The sequence below is a fragment of the Garra rufa genome, chromosome 5 (assembly GCF_049309525.1).
Source record: "Garra rufa chromosome 5, GarRuf1.0, whole genome shotgun sequence".
NCBI classification, from domain to species: domain Eukaryota; kingdom Metazoa; phylum Chordata; class Actinopteri; order Cypriniformes; family Cyprinidae; genus Garra; species Garra rufa.
The window spans coordinates 10964630-10981807 of record NC_133365.1 but is presented as its reverse complement, the minus strand read 5'-3'; the positions used below and the strand labels follow the sequence as shown (position 1 = coordinate 10981807).

At 35.5% G+C, this 17178-nt stretch overlaps 1 protein-coding gene across 1 annotated transcript in view; it reads left to right on the top strand.

Moving 5' to 3' along the window:
* The window catches only part of wdfy3 (WD repeat and FYVE domain containing 3), an 88485-nt gene that overhangs the window by 39381 nt on the left and 31926 nt on the right, over positions 1-17178 (top strand). The window contains exons 16-24 of the mRNA XM_073839740.1: positions 831-1065; positions 3286-3386; positions 9666-9884; positions 10256-10437; positions 12202-12433; positions 12622-12782; positions 14397-14508; positions 14643-14833; positions 15325-15477. Coding sequence (XP_073695841.1) covers positions 831-1065; positions 3286-3386; positions 9666-9884; positions 10256-10437; positions 12202-12433; positions 12622-12782; positions 14397-14508; positions 14643-14833; positions 15325-15477 — 1586 coding nt within the window. The remainder of the gene's footprint in view (positions 1-830; positions 1066-3285; positions 3387-9665; positions 9885-10255; positions 10438-12201; positions 12434-12621; positions 12783-14396; positions 14509-14642; positions 14834-15324; positions 15478-17178) is intronic.

Here is a 17178-nt window from a genome sequence, read left to right as displayed (position 1 = left end):
ACCTTATCTTAAGCCTATGGGCAAGACTTCCGGTTCTTTATCTGCTGTAGGGAAATAACGTTAAGAATAAAAACGTACAGTAAACTGTTAAACAGTTTGAACTACAAACCACTGAGCTCACATTTAAGATAATATATTAAAACAATATGTGACCCTGGACCACAAAACCAGTCTTAAGTCGCTGGGGTATATTTGTAGCAATAGCCAAAAATACATTGTATGGGTCAAAATTTTTGATTTTTCTTTTATGCCAAAAATCATCAGGAAATTAAGTAAAGATCATGTCTATGAAGATTTTTTTGCAAAATTCCTACTGCAAATATATCAAAATGTAATTTTTGATTAGTAATATGCATTGTTAAGAACCTAATTTGGACAACTTTAAAGGTGATTTTCTCAGTATTTTGATTTTTTTGCACCCTCAGATTCCCTAATTTTCAAATAAATGTATCTCGGCCAAATATTGTCCTATCCTAACAAACCATACATCAACAGAAAGCTTATTTATTGAGCTTTCAAATGATGTATACATCTCAGTTTTGTAAAATTTAACCTTATGACTGGTTTTGTGGTCCAGGGTCACATATGTCAAGACAACAATTTGCAATATCAAGCAGCAAAATGAGCTATTTTGTACAGCTAAAAATAGCTGGACATGGATGAGACCGACAGCCAGACCCATAAAATTTACAAATGGCCGCACCCACTCTCACAGTAAAAAGAAAAAGGTGGATACTAATAGTAATAACTGTTAACTATGTCTTGAGTTAGAGAGCAGTAGAGTTTATGGGACCATCCTGACTGTACATTTGACCTTTTTCCACATTCAGACAGCATGACTCTGTCCATGGAGGGTTTTGGACCGGATAGCGTGTTCACGATTAACGAGGACAACAGCCAGTACCGGATCAGTCGAAGTCTGGTGCGATCGGCTGAGGGTAGCACTGTGCCCCTCACCCGAGTCAAGTGCCTGGTCTCCATGACGACGCCCCATGACATCCGTCTCCATGGATCCTCCGTCACGCCCGCCTTCGTGGAGTTTGACACGTCATTAGAGGGATTCGGGTAAGGCTGCCAGCGCTATATCTTTTGAAGATCAAGATTTGTTTGCACAGTCACCGTTTGTAAGCAGACGTCCGTTTAGGCGTCGGAAATTCATTGGCTTCAATTCAGAATGTGTTTACCAGATAGAGGTGTCAATCAAAAATTTATTTGGGGTTGTGCTTTTAAAAGCTTGACCTAGTTTAAAGCTCAGGGAAAAACAGAGACTTGAAATGCGCTTACATCTCCGAACGTATCGCAGTTCAAAGCGCAACAAAGAATCCACACTGAGCCTCCATCTGCTTCTGTTTAACATAATCCCATCAGGGTACGTGCTAAACTGAAAATAACGGATCTTTAATATTTCATCTTTTTCATTAATTATGAAAGCACAGTGATCATCATTTGTCTTCTTTCCAAATTATTAGCTGCTTAAATGGGAGATTTATGTGTAGGAAATGGGTCAACGCTTCAGCTTTTGCACCCAGCGCACATAACAGACACCCAAATGCTCCAATAATATTAGTTGTTAGTCTCCCAATGGCCTTTCTTTTTGAACAATTATGCGGCAGTTCTACTGCCTTAAATGCCACACATTTTGAATACACCGACTGCACAGACAATCCAAATGATGTATCTTTTAAACTTCTTAGCCAGAATCCTCCTGCGTCTTTAAATGCTTCCTCCTACATCTGAATAGAACATGCAGCTTAGAATAATTGAAGATGTAAAAATCACTTGTACTGGCCCACATTTCATCTTGCGAATGCTGACAAAACGCGCACACACACGGCGCACTCCCCATCTGCCTTCATGAAAAATTCATGTAAACACGTTTCCTTATTGGGGCTTGCAGACTAGTCTAATGGTGCTGCCACAGCTGGGCTTAAAGCTTTTTGGGTTATAAGGCAGCGCACAGGGAGGAGGAGGTGGACATTAACCCCCCACACACATATACATAGACTTCTAGTGTTTTTATCGTACATCTTAAATAATATATATAAATATACAATAATGCACAATCAGTTTTACTAATTATATTAATTAAATAATATTAATATAATAATATATTTATAATAATTCAAATATTTTTTACATGTTATAATGTAGTGTCATGTAATTTTCTTACTCTATTTTTTACATTATTATGGTACAAGATAATCCTATTTAAATCAGCGTGATAAACAAGTCAAAAGTAATCTAAAAGTAATCCAAAAAGTAATCTGTTACATTACACATTTTAGGTAATATAATCAGATTATGTTACTGACTACAATTTTTGTCATGTAATCTGGAATCAGTAACGGATTACAATTTGTAAGTAATCTACCCAGCTCTGAGGGTGCAAATAATTTAATTATTGAGAATATTACCTTTTAAGTTGTCCAAATGAAGTTATTAGCAATGCATATTACTAATTAAAAAAAGGTTTTGATAGATTTATGGTAGGAAATGTAGAAAATATCTTCATTGAACATTTTTGAAGATTTTTGGCATAAACAAAAAATCTATAATTTTGACCAATACAATGTTTTTTTTGGCTATTTCTACAAAAATACCTTTGCTACTGAGTTATTTTTTCCAAAAGGACTTCTCCAAATGTTCCCAAAGGGAGGTTTTGTCAAATGTAGCTCACTTTTGTGAGCAGATTTGTCCCCAAATTGAACCCTTCTTTACACATTTCCTTGTCTGGTGGGAGGTGTTAATGTTTCACTGTTTTTGGGTGGGTGCTTGCATTGTTAGTGTGATGTTTTTTTTTTTATTGACAGCTTTTTTAATATTAAAAAGACATATGAGGCTTCCTTTGTCAGGGTTAATTAGCCTCCTTAGAGACTCGTTTAGCTGCTTTGAGTGACACTGGGATGATTTTCTGTTTATTTGATGAATGGCTGAATGTTTAATGAAGTATGGATTGGCAGGAATCTTGCATTGGGTTGCACCCTTTCTCATTATTTGCTTCTCTAACATTTAGTAATATCTAATGTTTGAATAAGTTCCATTAGTAGACGTCTGTAATGTTTTGTACACAATGTAATTCAGTTCTGTTATGGTGAGCACATTCTGTCAGAGTTACGTAAGACATGACACCCACAAATAAACATCCCCATCTCTTTAAGCCACCAATGTGAAAAATTCCCACATTTTATGACTGTTTATGACAAGAATAAAATGTGTGAAATGTCTGGCCTACTGGGATTTCTGTTAAATTGAAATTCATTTATTATTTCCGTCTTCTCTCTCCAGCTGTTTGTTTTTGCCCAGTTTGGCCCCTCACAACGCACCGTCTAGTAATGCCAATACATCTGGAGTCAGTGACGGGGCGGTGGTCAGCGGCATGGGAAACGGTATGTGCTCATAAACACTCTCCCCCAACCCCCATCATTTGCATAACAGCAGCCAGCAGCTTTCCACTCTTTGGAAATCTTTATTAAAATAATATGAAAATTAAACTATTATACATGAAATTGATCAAATATGCTTTAGTTATTCTTCCATGATGTACAGCAAGCAAGTCAGTATCACACAATAAACCTTGTCTTGGTGAATAATTAGACAATATTTTGCCGACTGTGTTATTGTGCTGGTACAGTATATCTTAAGGACTACTGTGGACTGCTGACTCTTGAATTTTATTGATATTCTTCATATTCTGTGTGGTCAGTTCACAGCAGTGGTTGAATTTAATCTTTTCCAATAAGTTTAACTAGATTTTTACATTTTATGGGCATTTTTACCTTTATAAAGCCATTTTTTTTTTTATAAAAGTGTGCATCATCTTTTGAGTCAAATTCTTACATTTGGGCTGTTACCAAGCAGATTATATCAGCATCAACAAAATTCATCTTTGCAATGCAGAGGAAACACTGAAGCCGCATCTGAAGTGGCATTTAGATGTATTTATACAGTTTAATGCAGCTCCGAGGGACATTTAACCTGCAGTTACAAATGCGTAAATAATGTTTTGATAACATTGAATACTGATATTCGAAATGATTTAAAAATGAAAAGATACTTTAAATGTAAAATTAAAGTCGCCAGTAGGAGGCAGAAAGTCACTGTTAATAAGTGAGTCATTGCGATTGAACCGAGTTGGTTCATTCAGGAACGAAACACCGCCATGTTGCTTAGTTAAACATGAGATATCATTTGTTTTGGGTAGGGGTGCACCGAAATGAAAATTCTTGGCCGAAACCGAAAACCGAAAAAGAGGAAACCAAGGCCGAAAACCGAAACACCGAAAGAATTCTGCCTATTATTAGTACCATTGCATTTATGGCTATGACTGTGTACTAATTTTACTAAAATCAAGGCATTGCAATTGCATAAATTAATATTAAAGTTTCAAAGAATAAATCAATTATATTAATTTAAACAATTATTATCAATCAAGTATTATATTACTTGAATAACATATACATACATTTTACTGCCTTTGTTTAAATTGTTAAAATTTTTATAACACATTATCTTGTGGATCCATCAGTTCACATTTACAACTCTAAGTGTTTCTCTTCCAGCAGGAGGCGCTGTCAGAATGGTACACGAAGCAGTGCAGCAAATAATTTTGAAATGTGCAGCGCTCATGTTTATTCAATGGATAGCCTTTTGAAGTTTCATTGCAATTCTTGTCTTTCAGTCCCCACATTTAAGACCACCTGAAATCATAATTAATACTTTCTTAACCCCTAATAACACTGCAGTCATCAATGAAAATTAAGAGTTTTGTTTAAGTCTTTCAAAAAACAACCCTTACACAAAATACGTTTATTTTTATTTTTTCCCACCATGTTCGGGCACAAGAAAAATATTAGGGGACTAAATTAATATCAGCATATGAAGTATAATCGTCTCTCATTGTCTCTGAGAGAATGCACGTCAGATGCTGAAAGCACTGTCAGCTTTTACTTTCACTTTAACATATTGCACAGTTTTCACGTTACTTGTGTGATATCCATTGGCTCACCTCTATGGTTTAAAACATAAATATGATTAAAAATACTGTATATAGAAAAGACATATCTTTAAAATATTGTGACGTAACACCAACGTAAAGCCATTGTTTTTCACTCACTGAAAGCTACATCTGTCTCGTTCTCTGCTCTCATTACTGCAAGCACGACTGCAGACACACCCCTCTTGAAATTTCGGCTTTACAAGTTTTGCAAATCGCTATCCGTGGGTCTTTCTCAGATATACTTAAATACGTCCACACTGCAGACGTGTTGCTTCAGACAAGCACGTGCAGGCTGCGGTTTCTGTTTGCGTCAACATACTGTTTCGGTGATAAAAGTCTTTCGGCGGCCGAATATTCGGTGCATCCCTAGTTTTGGGTAAATCTAACAGGCAGTCTTTGGTCTCATTAAACTATTATTTGTTCCAGAGCAAACAGTTTTGGCAAAATCTCAATATGTTTATGTAAATTCAATGCTGTGTATTAGAGCGCTGTCTATGTACGTTTGACTGAATCGCCTAGCAACTTTTATGATGGCTGTTGTTGTCGTTTATTAAATAATTTTATTCAATAATAAAATATTTTATAAAAATAATAGTAGTATTTAATAGTGTTTAATATTAAGAAATGGAGCGGTTGTTCGCAATGGGAATTTTAGTTACATTGCTAGGCCATTATATGGCGACGAGACTGTTGTACGAGTCAGCAGTAAAGACTTTTAGACTGAAAAATTAGAATTAGAACAGCTTGACGCAGCTAATAAATGCACTGAGAAACGCTGTCTTCAGAAATCACCATTAACAGATGAAGTTAAGGAAATTAACATTATGACAAAGAAAACGCTTTCCTCAGCGGACAATTCAAACTACTAATGATTGCTGTATTAGATGTAGGTGAAGATGATCACTCAGACCATCTCTTTCTCATAAAACTCTACATAATACAGTGAGCTTTTAATACAGTACTACAATAAGCTTTCAATAAAGCAACTCAATGTTCCTCCGTTAGTTCTAAAGTGGCATTTTGGAATTAGTAATGGAGGCTTGGGCTCAGCTGTTCAACTGTCAAACTGAGATTTGAATCCGTGGCGGAAGGAAGTAGTTCTGCACAAAAGTGGGTTTTTAAAGACACTCATTGTTGTTTCTTATGTATTCATACACTCGTGCTGTCGAACTGTTGTATAAAAGCAATATCACGCTATGATTACCTGCGGCCTTGTGCCCATGGCCAAATCACAGCAGTGCTGATTTACAGCCATATCTCACATCTATGATCTTGAAAAATGCGATAAAAATGTTCTAAATGCATTTTAATAGACTGCATCATACAGTGAAAGAACTATTAATGTGTACGCGCACTAGTTTAACCTAACCTACTAGACTACTTCACATAATGTATGCGTGCACTCTGTAGGTGTGATTTGTTTGCTTTTTGCAATAAACTCGATAATGTCAAATCGCACATCATTAAAATAGTTACGATATCTCAGAAGGTATAAAAAGGGATAAAAGAGACAAAAATAGCATGTTACCATGGACAATAGTGAATACAATACAGTTGTTATGTGATTGACCAGTTATAATCAAGTGTTCCAAAAAACTGTGTAATAAAAATATTGTTTTAAGATTAATGTTATTGAGTGTGTTTGAGTTCACGAACGTGGGATGGTGAAGGAGGGCGTAGCAGCTTGACAGAATTTCAGAAGCATCTTGGCTCATGACAGGCGAGAGGTAGAGGGAACAGGAGCACAGCTCTGTGACTGAATTTTTGCAAAAACGTTTGAGTCTAGAAAAAAGAGGAAGCACACTGAAACTTGACAGAGCTTGACAGAAATTGTTTGTGTGCCTTTGCTCCTGTTCGAGCGCCACCGGCTCACAGCAGCCCTGAGTGGGCGTGCGAGTGCCTATGTAGTATTAATGAGGTGATTCAGGGCTCGCTGCCTCTCCATCTTTCTGCCTTCCTGTCTGTCTTCATTTTGCTGTCTCTCTCTCTCTCGCCTTCATCCTCCCCATTTCCTCTCCCTTGTCTATTCTCTCTCCCCCTCTCTCTCTTGAATGGATGATTTCAGTATTTATAGATAGGCTCCTGCATCATATTCTCTGACCTATTTTTGTTGATGACATCATAGTTTCTTGTTCGGAGAGTTTCATTCACATCCCCTGCAGTCTAGTTCATTGTTCCCGTCTCTCATCCAGGGGTTTCCTGGGTTTAGGGTACAAGCCAAAGTGGATTTGTTGTATCCAAGTAGCTTAGGCTAAATTTTCAAGAATGTGCGCTTGATGTAAAAGATCATTATGTGAAGTCCAAGGAGATTTATTCCGTGATGCTGGTCCCCAAACCACCATAAATAAGTTGAAAATGAATGCTTAAAATAAATACAAAACAAATATTGTTATCCTATAATATACAGTATACTGCTGTTCCAAAGTGTAGGGTCAGTAAGATTGCTATTCTACTTTTTTTTTTTTTTTTTTTTCCCAGCAAAGACGCATACAATTATGGAACCTCATTTCCACCATAAAAAAAAAAAGGTTATTGCTACTTTTCATCTCACAATTCTGACCTTCTTTCCTCTGGATCGCGTGATACAAACTCGCGATGTTGACTTTTTTTCAGAATTGCGCAATTGCACAAAAACTCGCAGAAAGAATTGCGATTAATAAAGTCATAAAATGTTATAAACTCTACTAAAGTGAGATAAAAACTCTCAATTCTGACTTTTTTCTCGCAATTAAATTTTTTTTTTTGCAGAATTACAAGATATAAAGACCTAATTTTGAGGGTAATACCAGAAGTGCCGATATACAGCCATATCTCACGTCCACGAGTGTGATATTGCTCATGTACATTTTCTGACTATAAAGTCAGAATTTCAAGTAATAAAGTCACAATTCTGACTTTTTCTCAAAATGATGTGTTATAAACTCATAATTGCGAGAAATTGTAAGGAATTGTTAGATAAAAACACAATTCTAACTTTTTTTTGCAGAATTGCGAGATATAAATTCCTTATTTTGAGGGGAAAATAGACTGTGTTCTCAGAATTGCGAGTTTATATTTCACAATTCTGACTTAACTCGCAATTGTGTGTTATAAAGTCAAAATTGCGTGATATAAACTTGCAATTGAGAGAAATAAATTCACAATTCTGAAAAACAGAATTGCAACTTTATTCCTTAGAATTGCAAGTTTATATCTCACAATTATGACTTCATAACTCGCAATTACAAGTTTATATCTTTCAATTCAGTGATAAAAATTCTCAGTTACCTTTTCTATTTTTTATTCAGTGGCAGAAACAGGCTTCCATATAAAATGTATCAAAAGTGACATTAAAAAACAAAGACGAAGTAAAATATCACAAAAATATTGATCAGCAGAGCTGTTTTCATCATTGTAATTCTGTTTCTCAGAATTGCAACTTTATTACTCAGAATTGCAAGTTTATATCTTACAATTTTGACTTTATAACTTGCAATTGCATGTTTATATCTCACAGTTCTGAGAAAAAAGTCAGAATTGTGAGATAAACTCATAGTTGCGAGTTATAAAGTCCTAATTTTGAGGGGAAAAGAGACTGTTTTTAGAATTGTGAGTTTGTATCTCACAATTCTGAGAAAAAAGTCAGAACTGTGAGATTATATTGTACAAATTGCGTGATATAAACTCGCAATTCTGAAAAATCAAGTCAGAATTGCGTGATATAAATGTGTGAGTATATATCTTGCAATTCTGACTTTATAACTTGCAATAGCGAGTTTATATCACACAATTCTGACCTGATTTTTCAGAATTATGATATTTCTCAGCATTGTGACTTTAGTACTCAGAATTGCAAGTTTATATCTCACAATTCTGACTTTATAACTTGCAATTTTGAGTTTATATCTCACAATTCTGACTTTATAACTTGCAATTTCGAGTTTATATCTCACAATTCTGACTTTATAACTTGCAATTTCGAGTTTATATCTCACAATTCTGACTTTATAACTTGCAATTTCGAGTTTATATCTCACAATTCTGACTTTATAACTTGCAATTTCGAGTTTATATCTCACAATTCTGACTTTATAACTTGCAATTTCGAGTTTATATCTCACAATTCTGAGAAAAAAGCTAGAGCTGTGAGATGTAAACTCACAGTTGTGAGAAAAAGAAGTCAGAATTCCAAGATGAAAAGTCGCGATTAAATTTTTTTTAATTCAGTGGCAGAAACGGGCTTCCATAAAAAAAAAATTCTAAAAAGTGACAGTAAAAAAACAAAGCAAAATATTATTCAGCAGAGCTGTTTTCAACATTGATAATAATGAGAAATGTTTCTTGAGTGGCAAATCGGCATGTAGAAAGATTTCTGAAGAATCATGTGACACTGAAGACTGGAGAAATAAATGCTAAAAATTCTTCTTTGGTATCACATTAAAAAATTACATTTGAAAATATGTTAAAATAGAAATATACTTCTTTCAAAAACGTTTAAAAAAATCTTACCAACCCCAAATTTTTCACAGTAGTATAACTACATATAAAAAAAATATATAAAAAATACAAAAGCAGTAAAAAGCTATTCTGAAAATTATCCACATTCATTTTCATGTAGCATTATTCTATATATTCCAAATAATGCAAAAACAGAAATTAACTAATATTAAATCCTGATTTTCATCTTCAGGTGAGCGTTTCTTTCCACCCCCATCTGGCCTGAGCTACTCAACGTGGTTTTGTGTTGAGCGTTTCAGCACACCTCCCCAAAGCCATCCCGTGCGTCTGCTTACGGTGGTGCGAAGGGCCACCTCGTCTGAGCAGCACTACGTGTGCCTGGCCATCGTGCTCTCTGCTAAAGACCGATCTCTCATTGTGTCCACTAAGGAAGAGCTGCTTCAGTCCTACGGCAAGTGTTTCCTACAACTTCCTGTTCTACATCTTTGTTTTCTGTTGTTGTCAGCAAAATTCTAATGATCTGACACCAACATTCCGTTGGTCAATCAGATGATCATTTCAACCTTTGTTCCTCTGTATGTGGAACAAAGTAAGCTTGAATTAAAAAACAAATCTATTACAAAATGACTTTTGTTTGTGAACACATTTTAAATATTAATTTAGCTTATGATGTCGGCACGCTTATATTGGTGGGCAAAGCAATGTTAGACAATTAAGCAGTTTTAATGCTGGGGTTCAGTACCTGTTTCTTCTGAAATGCAGAGGAAAAGTTCCTTTGTCTGTGGTTAGTGACGTAACATCATTTCCTCTCTCCCCTCACAGTGGATGACTTCAGTGAGGAGTCCTCCTTCTATGAGATCCTGCCCTGCTGTGCTCGCTTCCGCTGCGCTGACCTCATCACCGAGGGACAGTGGCACCACCTGGTGTTAGTTATGAGCAAGGGAATGCTGAAGAACAGCATGGCGACTCTCTACATCGATGGCCAGATGGTCAGCACGGTCAAGGTGTGGTCAAGCTCCTCATGTAGACACCTTTATTTTGTTTTGACTAAAGTATTAGGAAACTGTGCTGTTATTATTTTCTGCACAAAGGTTATATTTTTGGATAGTTCACCCAAAAATCCAAACACTAAACACACTTTAATTCACACTTTAATTCCTAATCTTTAATAAACCAGAACAAAATTTAAAATATTTTTGATGAAATCTGGAAGCTTTCTGACCCTACATAGACAGCAATGGTACTACCATGAAGGTCCAGAAAGGTAAACGTCACATCAGTGGTTCAACTTTTAATTTTTTTGTGAAGAAATTGTTCAATAAAGTTGTTATTTTTGTTTTCTTTGCACACAAAAAGTATTCACATAGCTTCATAGCATTACAGTTGAACTGCTGATGTCACCTGGAGAGTCAGAAAGCTCGAATTAATTATATATAATAAATTTATATAAGAATACACTTTTGGGTGAACTGTTCCTTTAAAGGAATAGTTCACTTTCAAAACAAAAATGATCCAAGATGTTCATGTCTTTCTTTCTTCAGTCATAAGGAAATTATGTTTTTTGAAGAAAACATTTCAGGATTTCTCTCCATATAATGGACTTCTATGGTGCCCCCGAGTTTGAACTTCCAAAATGCAGCTTTAAATGGCTCTAAGCGATCACAGCCGAGGAAAGAAGGGTCTTATCTAGCAAAACGATCTGTTATTTTCTAAAAATAATTACAATTTATATACTTTTTAACATCAAGTGCTCATCTTGTCTAGCTCTGTGTGTACTCTGTGTAGAGATTAAAAAGTATATAAATTGTACTTGTTTTTAGAAAATATACATTTCGCTAGATAAGACCCTTCTTCCTTGGCTGGGATCATTTAGAGCCCTTTGAAGCTGCATTTAAACTGCATTTCGGAAGTTCAAACTCAGGGGCACCATAGAAGTCCATTATATGGAGAGAAATCCTGCAATGTTTTTCTCAAAAAACATAATTTCTTTACGACTGAAGAAAGACATGAACATCTTGGATGACAAGGGGTTGAGTACATTATCTGTAAATTTTTGTTCTGAAAGAAAACTACTCCTTTAAGGATTTAAACTAATATTTCAAACTTTAGCATAGCTAAATCATTAGCAGCTCAAACACCAATTCCCAAGACTACTCTTAAAGAGCAGGTCACATAGTGTCCTAATATTGTTATGGGAGTCCCCTACAACAGGATTAAACGCAAAAACACTGTCATTTTCTCAGTGATTTCGAAACGATTACTTCAAATCAGTTTTGTCTGAAAACTCCTCCCGTCCATAAGCCTACTCTGCTCTGATTGGTCAGCTGGCCAAGTCTGTTGTGATTGATCTTTCCGTTTACAGTGCAAGTGAATCGTGCTCACACATAAAGTTTAGCTGCTAAACTTTAAACACTTCGATGACCAACTAATGAAACAATACAGTTGCAAACCAAAATATGTCTAATATAATGTCTGAAGAAAGACAGACAAAAGACGCGTTTTAATTAAAACGCAGAACAGTTGCATCACAGGTGCACCAGCCTAACTAACTCGCTTTTCTCTCTCGTCTGCGTCTTTCTTTTGAGAGACAATATCTTTGCAGACAGTTTACATTTAGGGATAGCTATGTCACAAACTGCAAAAATTATGTTTTTCGGAAACCTGTATGACCTCCTCTTTAAATCATGTCCATTTAAACTCATTATTGCCCTTCAAACCAATAAGGACAATCTTACTTATTTTGTTTCTCATTGTGGTTGTCTTTGTAGCTGCACTATGTTCACAATTCTCCTGGCGGCTCTGCCTCCGCAAACCCACCTGTGGTGAGCACGGTGTACAGCTATGTCGGTACGCCACCGGCCCAGCGCCAGCTCTCCACTCTGGTCTGGCGTCTGGGGCCCACTCACTTTCTGGAGGAGGTGCTACCTGCTGCCAGTGTGGCTGCCATCTATGAGCTGGGACCAAATTATGTAGGCAGTTTCCAAGCTGTTTACCTGCCATGTGAGTACCTGATGTGTCACTCTGAGGTGAATAACAAGGAACTGAAAGGTGTTTGATTTGAAAAGTAGATGTTTGTTGTAAATTAATGCCTATTGTACTGATCTTGCACGTGTTATAGCAAAATGTACATATTTGCTTCTGTAGTTGCATTTTGAGGATTTTAACTGGGTTTCCTCTCATATCTCCAGGTAAAGACTCAAAGACTGAGGCTGTTCCGCCATGTCCTGTTGCATTGGTTCCTGAAGAGAAGGTCTCCTTCAGTCTCTTTGCTCACTCTGTTTCTACTCTCACTGTGGCCAAGATACGAAAGGTCTACAACAAACTGGACAACAAAGCCATCGCCAAACAGGTGAATAGATCGCTAAAATAGATTAATAAATAGATTATAGATTAGTGAATAGATTAATTTCATTAATCAAAGAATCTTGAAAAAAGTTTTACAGATTCCAAAAAAAATATTAAGCAGCACAACTGTTTCCAACATTAATAATAAATCAGCATATTAGAATGGTTTCTGAAGGATCATGTCACACTGAATACTGAGTAATGAAGCTGTGAATATTAAAATGTATATTAAAATAGAAAAAAATAAAATACTATTTCCCAATATTACACTTTTTCTGTATTTTTTGATCAAATAAACGTAGCCTTGATGAGCATAAGAAACATCTTTTTAAATACTATTAAAAATCTTAAATCTTGCACAAACTATATATAAAATGATATTATAATTATTAAAATAAACAGTGTTTATTCAAAATATAAATCTTATCTAACAATATACACTACTGTTCAAAAGTTTGGGGTCACTACGTTTTTGGTTCATTGGTTCAACATAATATTTTTGTTGTGCAAGGATGTGTTAAATTGATAAAAGTGATAGCAAAAATGTATTTTAAATTTTAAATAAAGTAGCACATGTAATTCTACTAATAAATCAGCATATTAGAATGATTGCTGAAGGATCATCTGACACTAAAGACTGGAGTAATGGCTGATAAAAAATCCGCTTTTTATCACAGGAAATATATATATTTTGAAGTATATTAAAGTAGCTTTCCATATGTATATTAAAAACTATTTTATATATTATTATATAAATAATAATAATAATAATGTAATGCTAAGTTTTCAAATATTAATTAAATATTAAAGAGTTAATTTGTTGTGTTAAATTTTAACAAATTAAATGAACAAAAAATGCCTTATGCATTATATTGTTTTTACATTAAAAATTATATTTATTTGATCAGAAAAACAATAAAACTTGTAATACTGTCAAATATCATTTTAAAATATTTCTGTGGTGCTAAATTTTTAGCAGCCATTAGTTTATTCTTTAGTGTCAAATGATCCTTTAGATCTCATTCTAATATGCTGATTTATTTCTCAAGAAGCATTTCATATTAGTAATGTTGAAAATGGCTGTGTTGCTTATGAATTTTGTTTATAGAAACTGTGATGAATAGAAAGTTCAAAAGGGCAGCATTTATTTGAAATGGAAATCTTATAGTAACATTACAAATGTATTTGACATCACTTTTGTGTCCTTGCTGGAAAAAAATAATTCTTTGAAGATTTTTAGTCAAAATATGCAGAATTCTTTAGGGTAGAAAGGCTATAAATAAAAGGGTGGACAAGGGGGGTATCATTTTGGAATTATGTATATTTTAGTTCTGTGTAAATGAGGACATTTAGCAAATGTTTTTGAGCTTTTTGTGGAGTATCTACATTAATTTTAGTGGCTTATCTGTAGAATATATAATGTTGGACACTTTGATAGCGGAAAGAAATCATAAATACTTAGCCAAAGTATTTCATAAATGAACATGCAAAGGATGTAGAACTTTTGAAGGACGAGGGTTCTAATTCTGCAGAAATTTGCGATGATGATTCCTTGAGTAATTACCTTAATTATCATACTTGGAAAGCTGATCAGAGTGATGTTTTTATCCCCTTTTAGCTGGGGGTTTCCTCTCATGAAAGTGCCACACCAGTCAAACTTGTCCATAATGCAGTGGGCCATCTCAACGGGTCGGCCAGGACCATTGGAGCTGCAGTCATCGGTTACCTAGGTGAGTACGATAGAGATCTGTAAAGATTTTTAGCAGAATTTTAAAAAATGAAGCGGCACAGCACAGCTTTTCCAATAAACAAGCCCATTTTCTCAGAGTTCATGTATTTATAGCTGCAATCTTGTTCCATGTAGGTGTGCGCGCCTTCGTAACCAAACCGGTGGCCACCAACCTCCAGTACATCGGAGGAGCAGCTGCCATTCTGGGCCTGGTTGCCATGGCTTCAGACGTGGAGGGTCTCTATGCTGCAGTAAAAGCGTTAGTGTGTGTTGTCAAGAGCAACCCGCTGGCTAGCAAGGAGATGGAACGTATCAAAGGCTACCAGGTGGGCCGCAATAACAATTACTCCGTGAACTTTGAACTGAGGATGTCCTCTGTTCTCTGAAGCTAGTAGGATGTTATGAGCCAATGAGGTGGCAAATTAAATGATAACAGCGAGCTTGGGCTGTTGTGACAGCCAACTGAAGTGATAAGTAGGGGTTCGTAAGGGTGGGGCATGCTGGGATGTGCTGGTTTGAACATAACAGATGGTGCATTGTTTTATTTCTCTGCTGCCTTAATGGGGTCCATAGAGAGAATGCAACGTTTCACGGAGCTAATGCTGATTGTGGTGTCACTGCGTAAGGAAAATGAATGGCTGAGCGTTGGGTTGCAGCCTGTTTTAAATGGAACTGATTACTGAATCCTGAAATGAGTAGACCAACGAAAATATAGCAGATCATTCGTTTGCATAGACCTTCTGTTGTTGTTTTTTCTCTGTCAGCTTTAGATCATTTGTCTGAAAGATCTTTTTTAATGTAATGTCTTCTTTTATAGCTGTTGGCCATGCTGCTGAAGAAGAAACGACCTTTGTTGAACAGTCATATTCTGCACTTGACCTTCTCCCTCGTTGGAACTGTCGATAGTGGCCACGAGACCTCAATTATCCCAAACTCTACAGCCTTCCAGGACCTGCTGTGTGATTTTGAGGTGCGAAGCTCAAACCAGAGGAGCCTTAGTGATGTTTTGTATATCCGGCAGATATACAAAGAATGATTGACATCCAGTAAAATTAAAAATACCCTATGATTTACTCACCTCAAACCATTCTAGATGTGTATCTAGAATGAATACACTCAGAGTTATATTAAAGAATTTCCTGGCTCTTCCAAACTTTTCAATGGCAGTGAAAGGCTGTTGATATACAATAGTCAAATAGAAGTCCAATAAAATGCATCTGTACATCATAAAATATACTCCACATGTATATGTAACAAAATGATACATTTATTTAAGAAAAATATCCATATTTAAACTTTATAAACCATAATCTCTATCTGAGTTACGGAAGAGCGTGGTAGCAAACGTAAGAAGCAAAGGGAAACCAGTCCTCCATAATTTTTCTGTACAAATCCTTGTGAAAAATGAGTGACTGAAATGTTGTTTTCTATTTAACTCTACGCCTAAATCATCCACTGGAACATTGTTCTCTTGTGAATGCATGCATGACATTTAGTGAAAGCTAGATATTACGGTTTACATTTTTTAAATATGGATATTTTTCTTACACAAACGCATCAGTTCATTTCAGAAGGCCTCCATTAACCCCTTGAACCATATGGAGCACTTTTTTATGATGGATGGTTGCACTTTATTGGACATTTGTTGGCCTATTGAATATCAACACCCATTCAATGCCATTATGAAGCTTGAAAGAGCCAGGACATTTCTTCATATAACTCTAATTATATTAATCTGAAACAGTGTTGTTTTTGACAACCATCTTAGATTTAGTCTTAGTCTTAGTCTTTTGGACTAAAATGCTTCTTAGTTTTAGTCAAATTTTAGTCACTTCTATATGTGATAGTTTTAGTCCAATTTTAGTCGAAGAAAAGTCAAAAAGGTTTTAGTCTAGTTTTAGTCGACGAAAAGTCAAAAAGGTTTTAGTCTAGTTTTAGTCAAAAAAAGGGAAAAAAGTAGTCTTTTAACAAATTAATGTAGGTCAGTAAGTATTTTGCTGTTGGGTAGTGTCACTTATAAGTTGTGAAAATAGCAGATCTATAGTTCAACACAATGTGAGCTTCCGGATCGACTATTTTCACCAATAATTACAATAATGAAGGAATGTTTTAGAACATAAAAGACAAAAAAGGATGGAATGCTAATACGGCTTGCCATACTAGTATAGCAAAGAGTATTTAATGCTTAAACGGCTTGCCATAGCGTCAGATACTTTTTAAGTTTTAATTGGCATGCACAATAAGCGGAAATGTCATGCATTTTAAACGTCTGACGGACCACCCACTAACATTTTCGTCTATTCTCGTCTCGTCAACGGAAACTCACACACGTCTCGTCATGTTTTAGTCATCAATGAGCCATTTTTATCTCGTCATCGTCTTGTTATCGTCATGAAAAAAAGTGGCGTCAACGAAATGATTTCGTCATCGTCATCGTTGACGAAAACAACACTGATCTGAAAGAAGAAAGTCATATACACTTGAATTTTTATTTTTGGTTGAACTATCCCTTTAAGGTCTATAAATATCTCAGACTGACATCATCAGTGACCTTTTTGAAAATGTAACTACAGCCTCTCTGATAATTTCTGGCTTTTTGTGTAGTGGTCTTCAGTTCTAAAACTTGTTTCAGAATTTTTAAACATTTGTTTGTTTTTCATAATAGAATGCC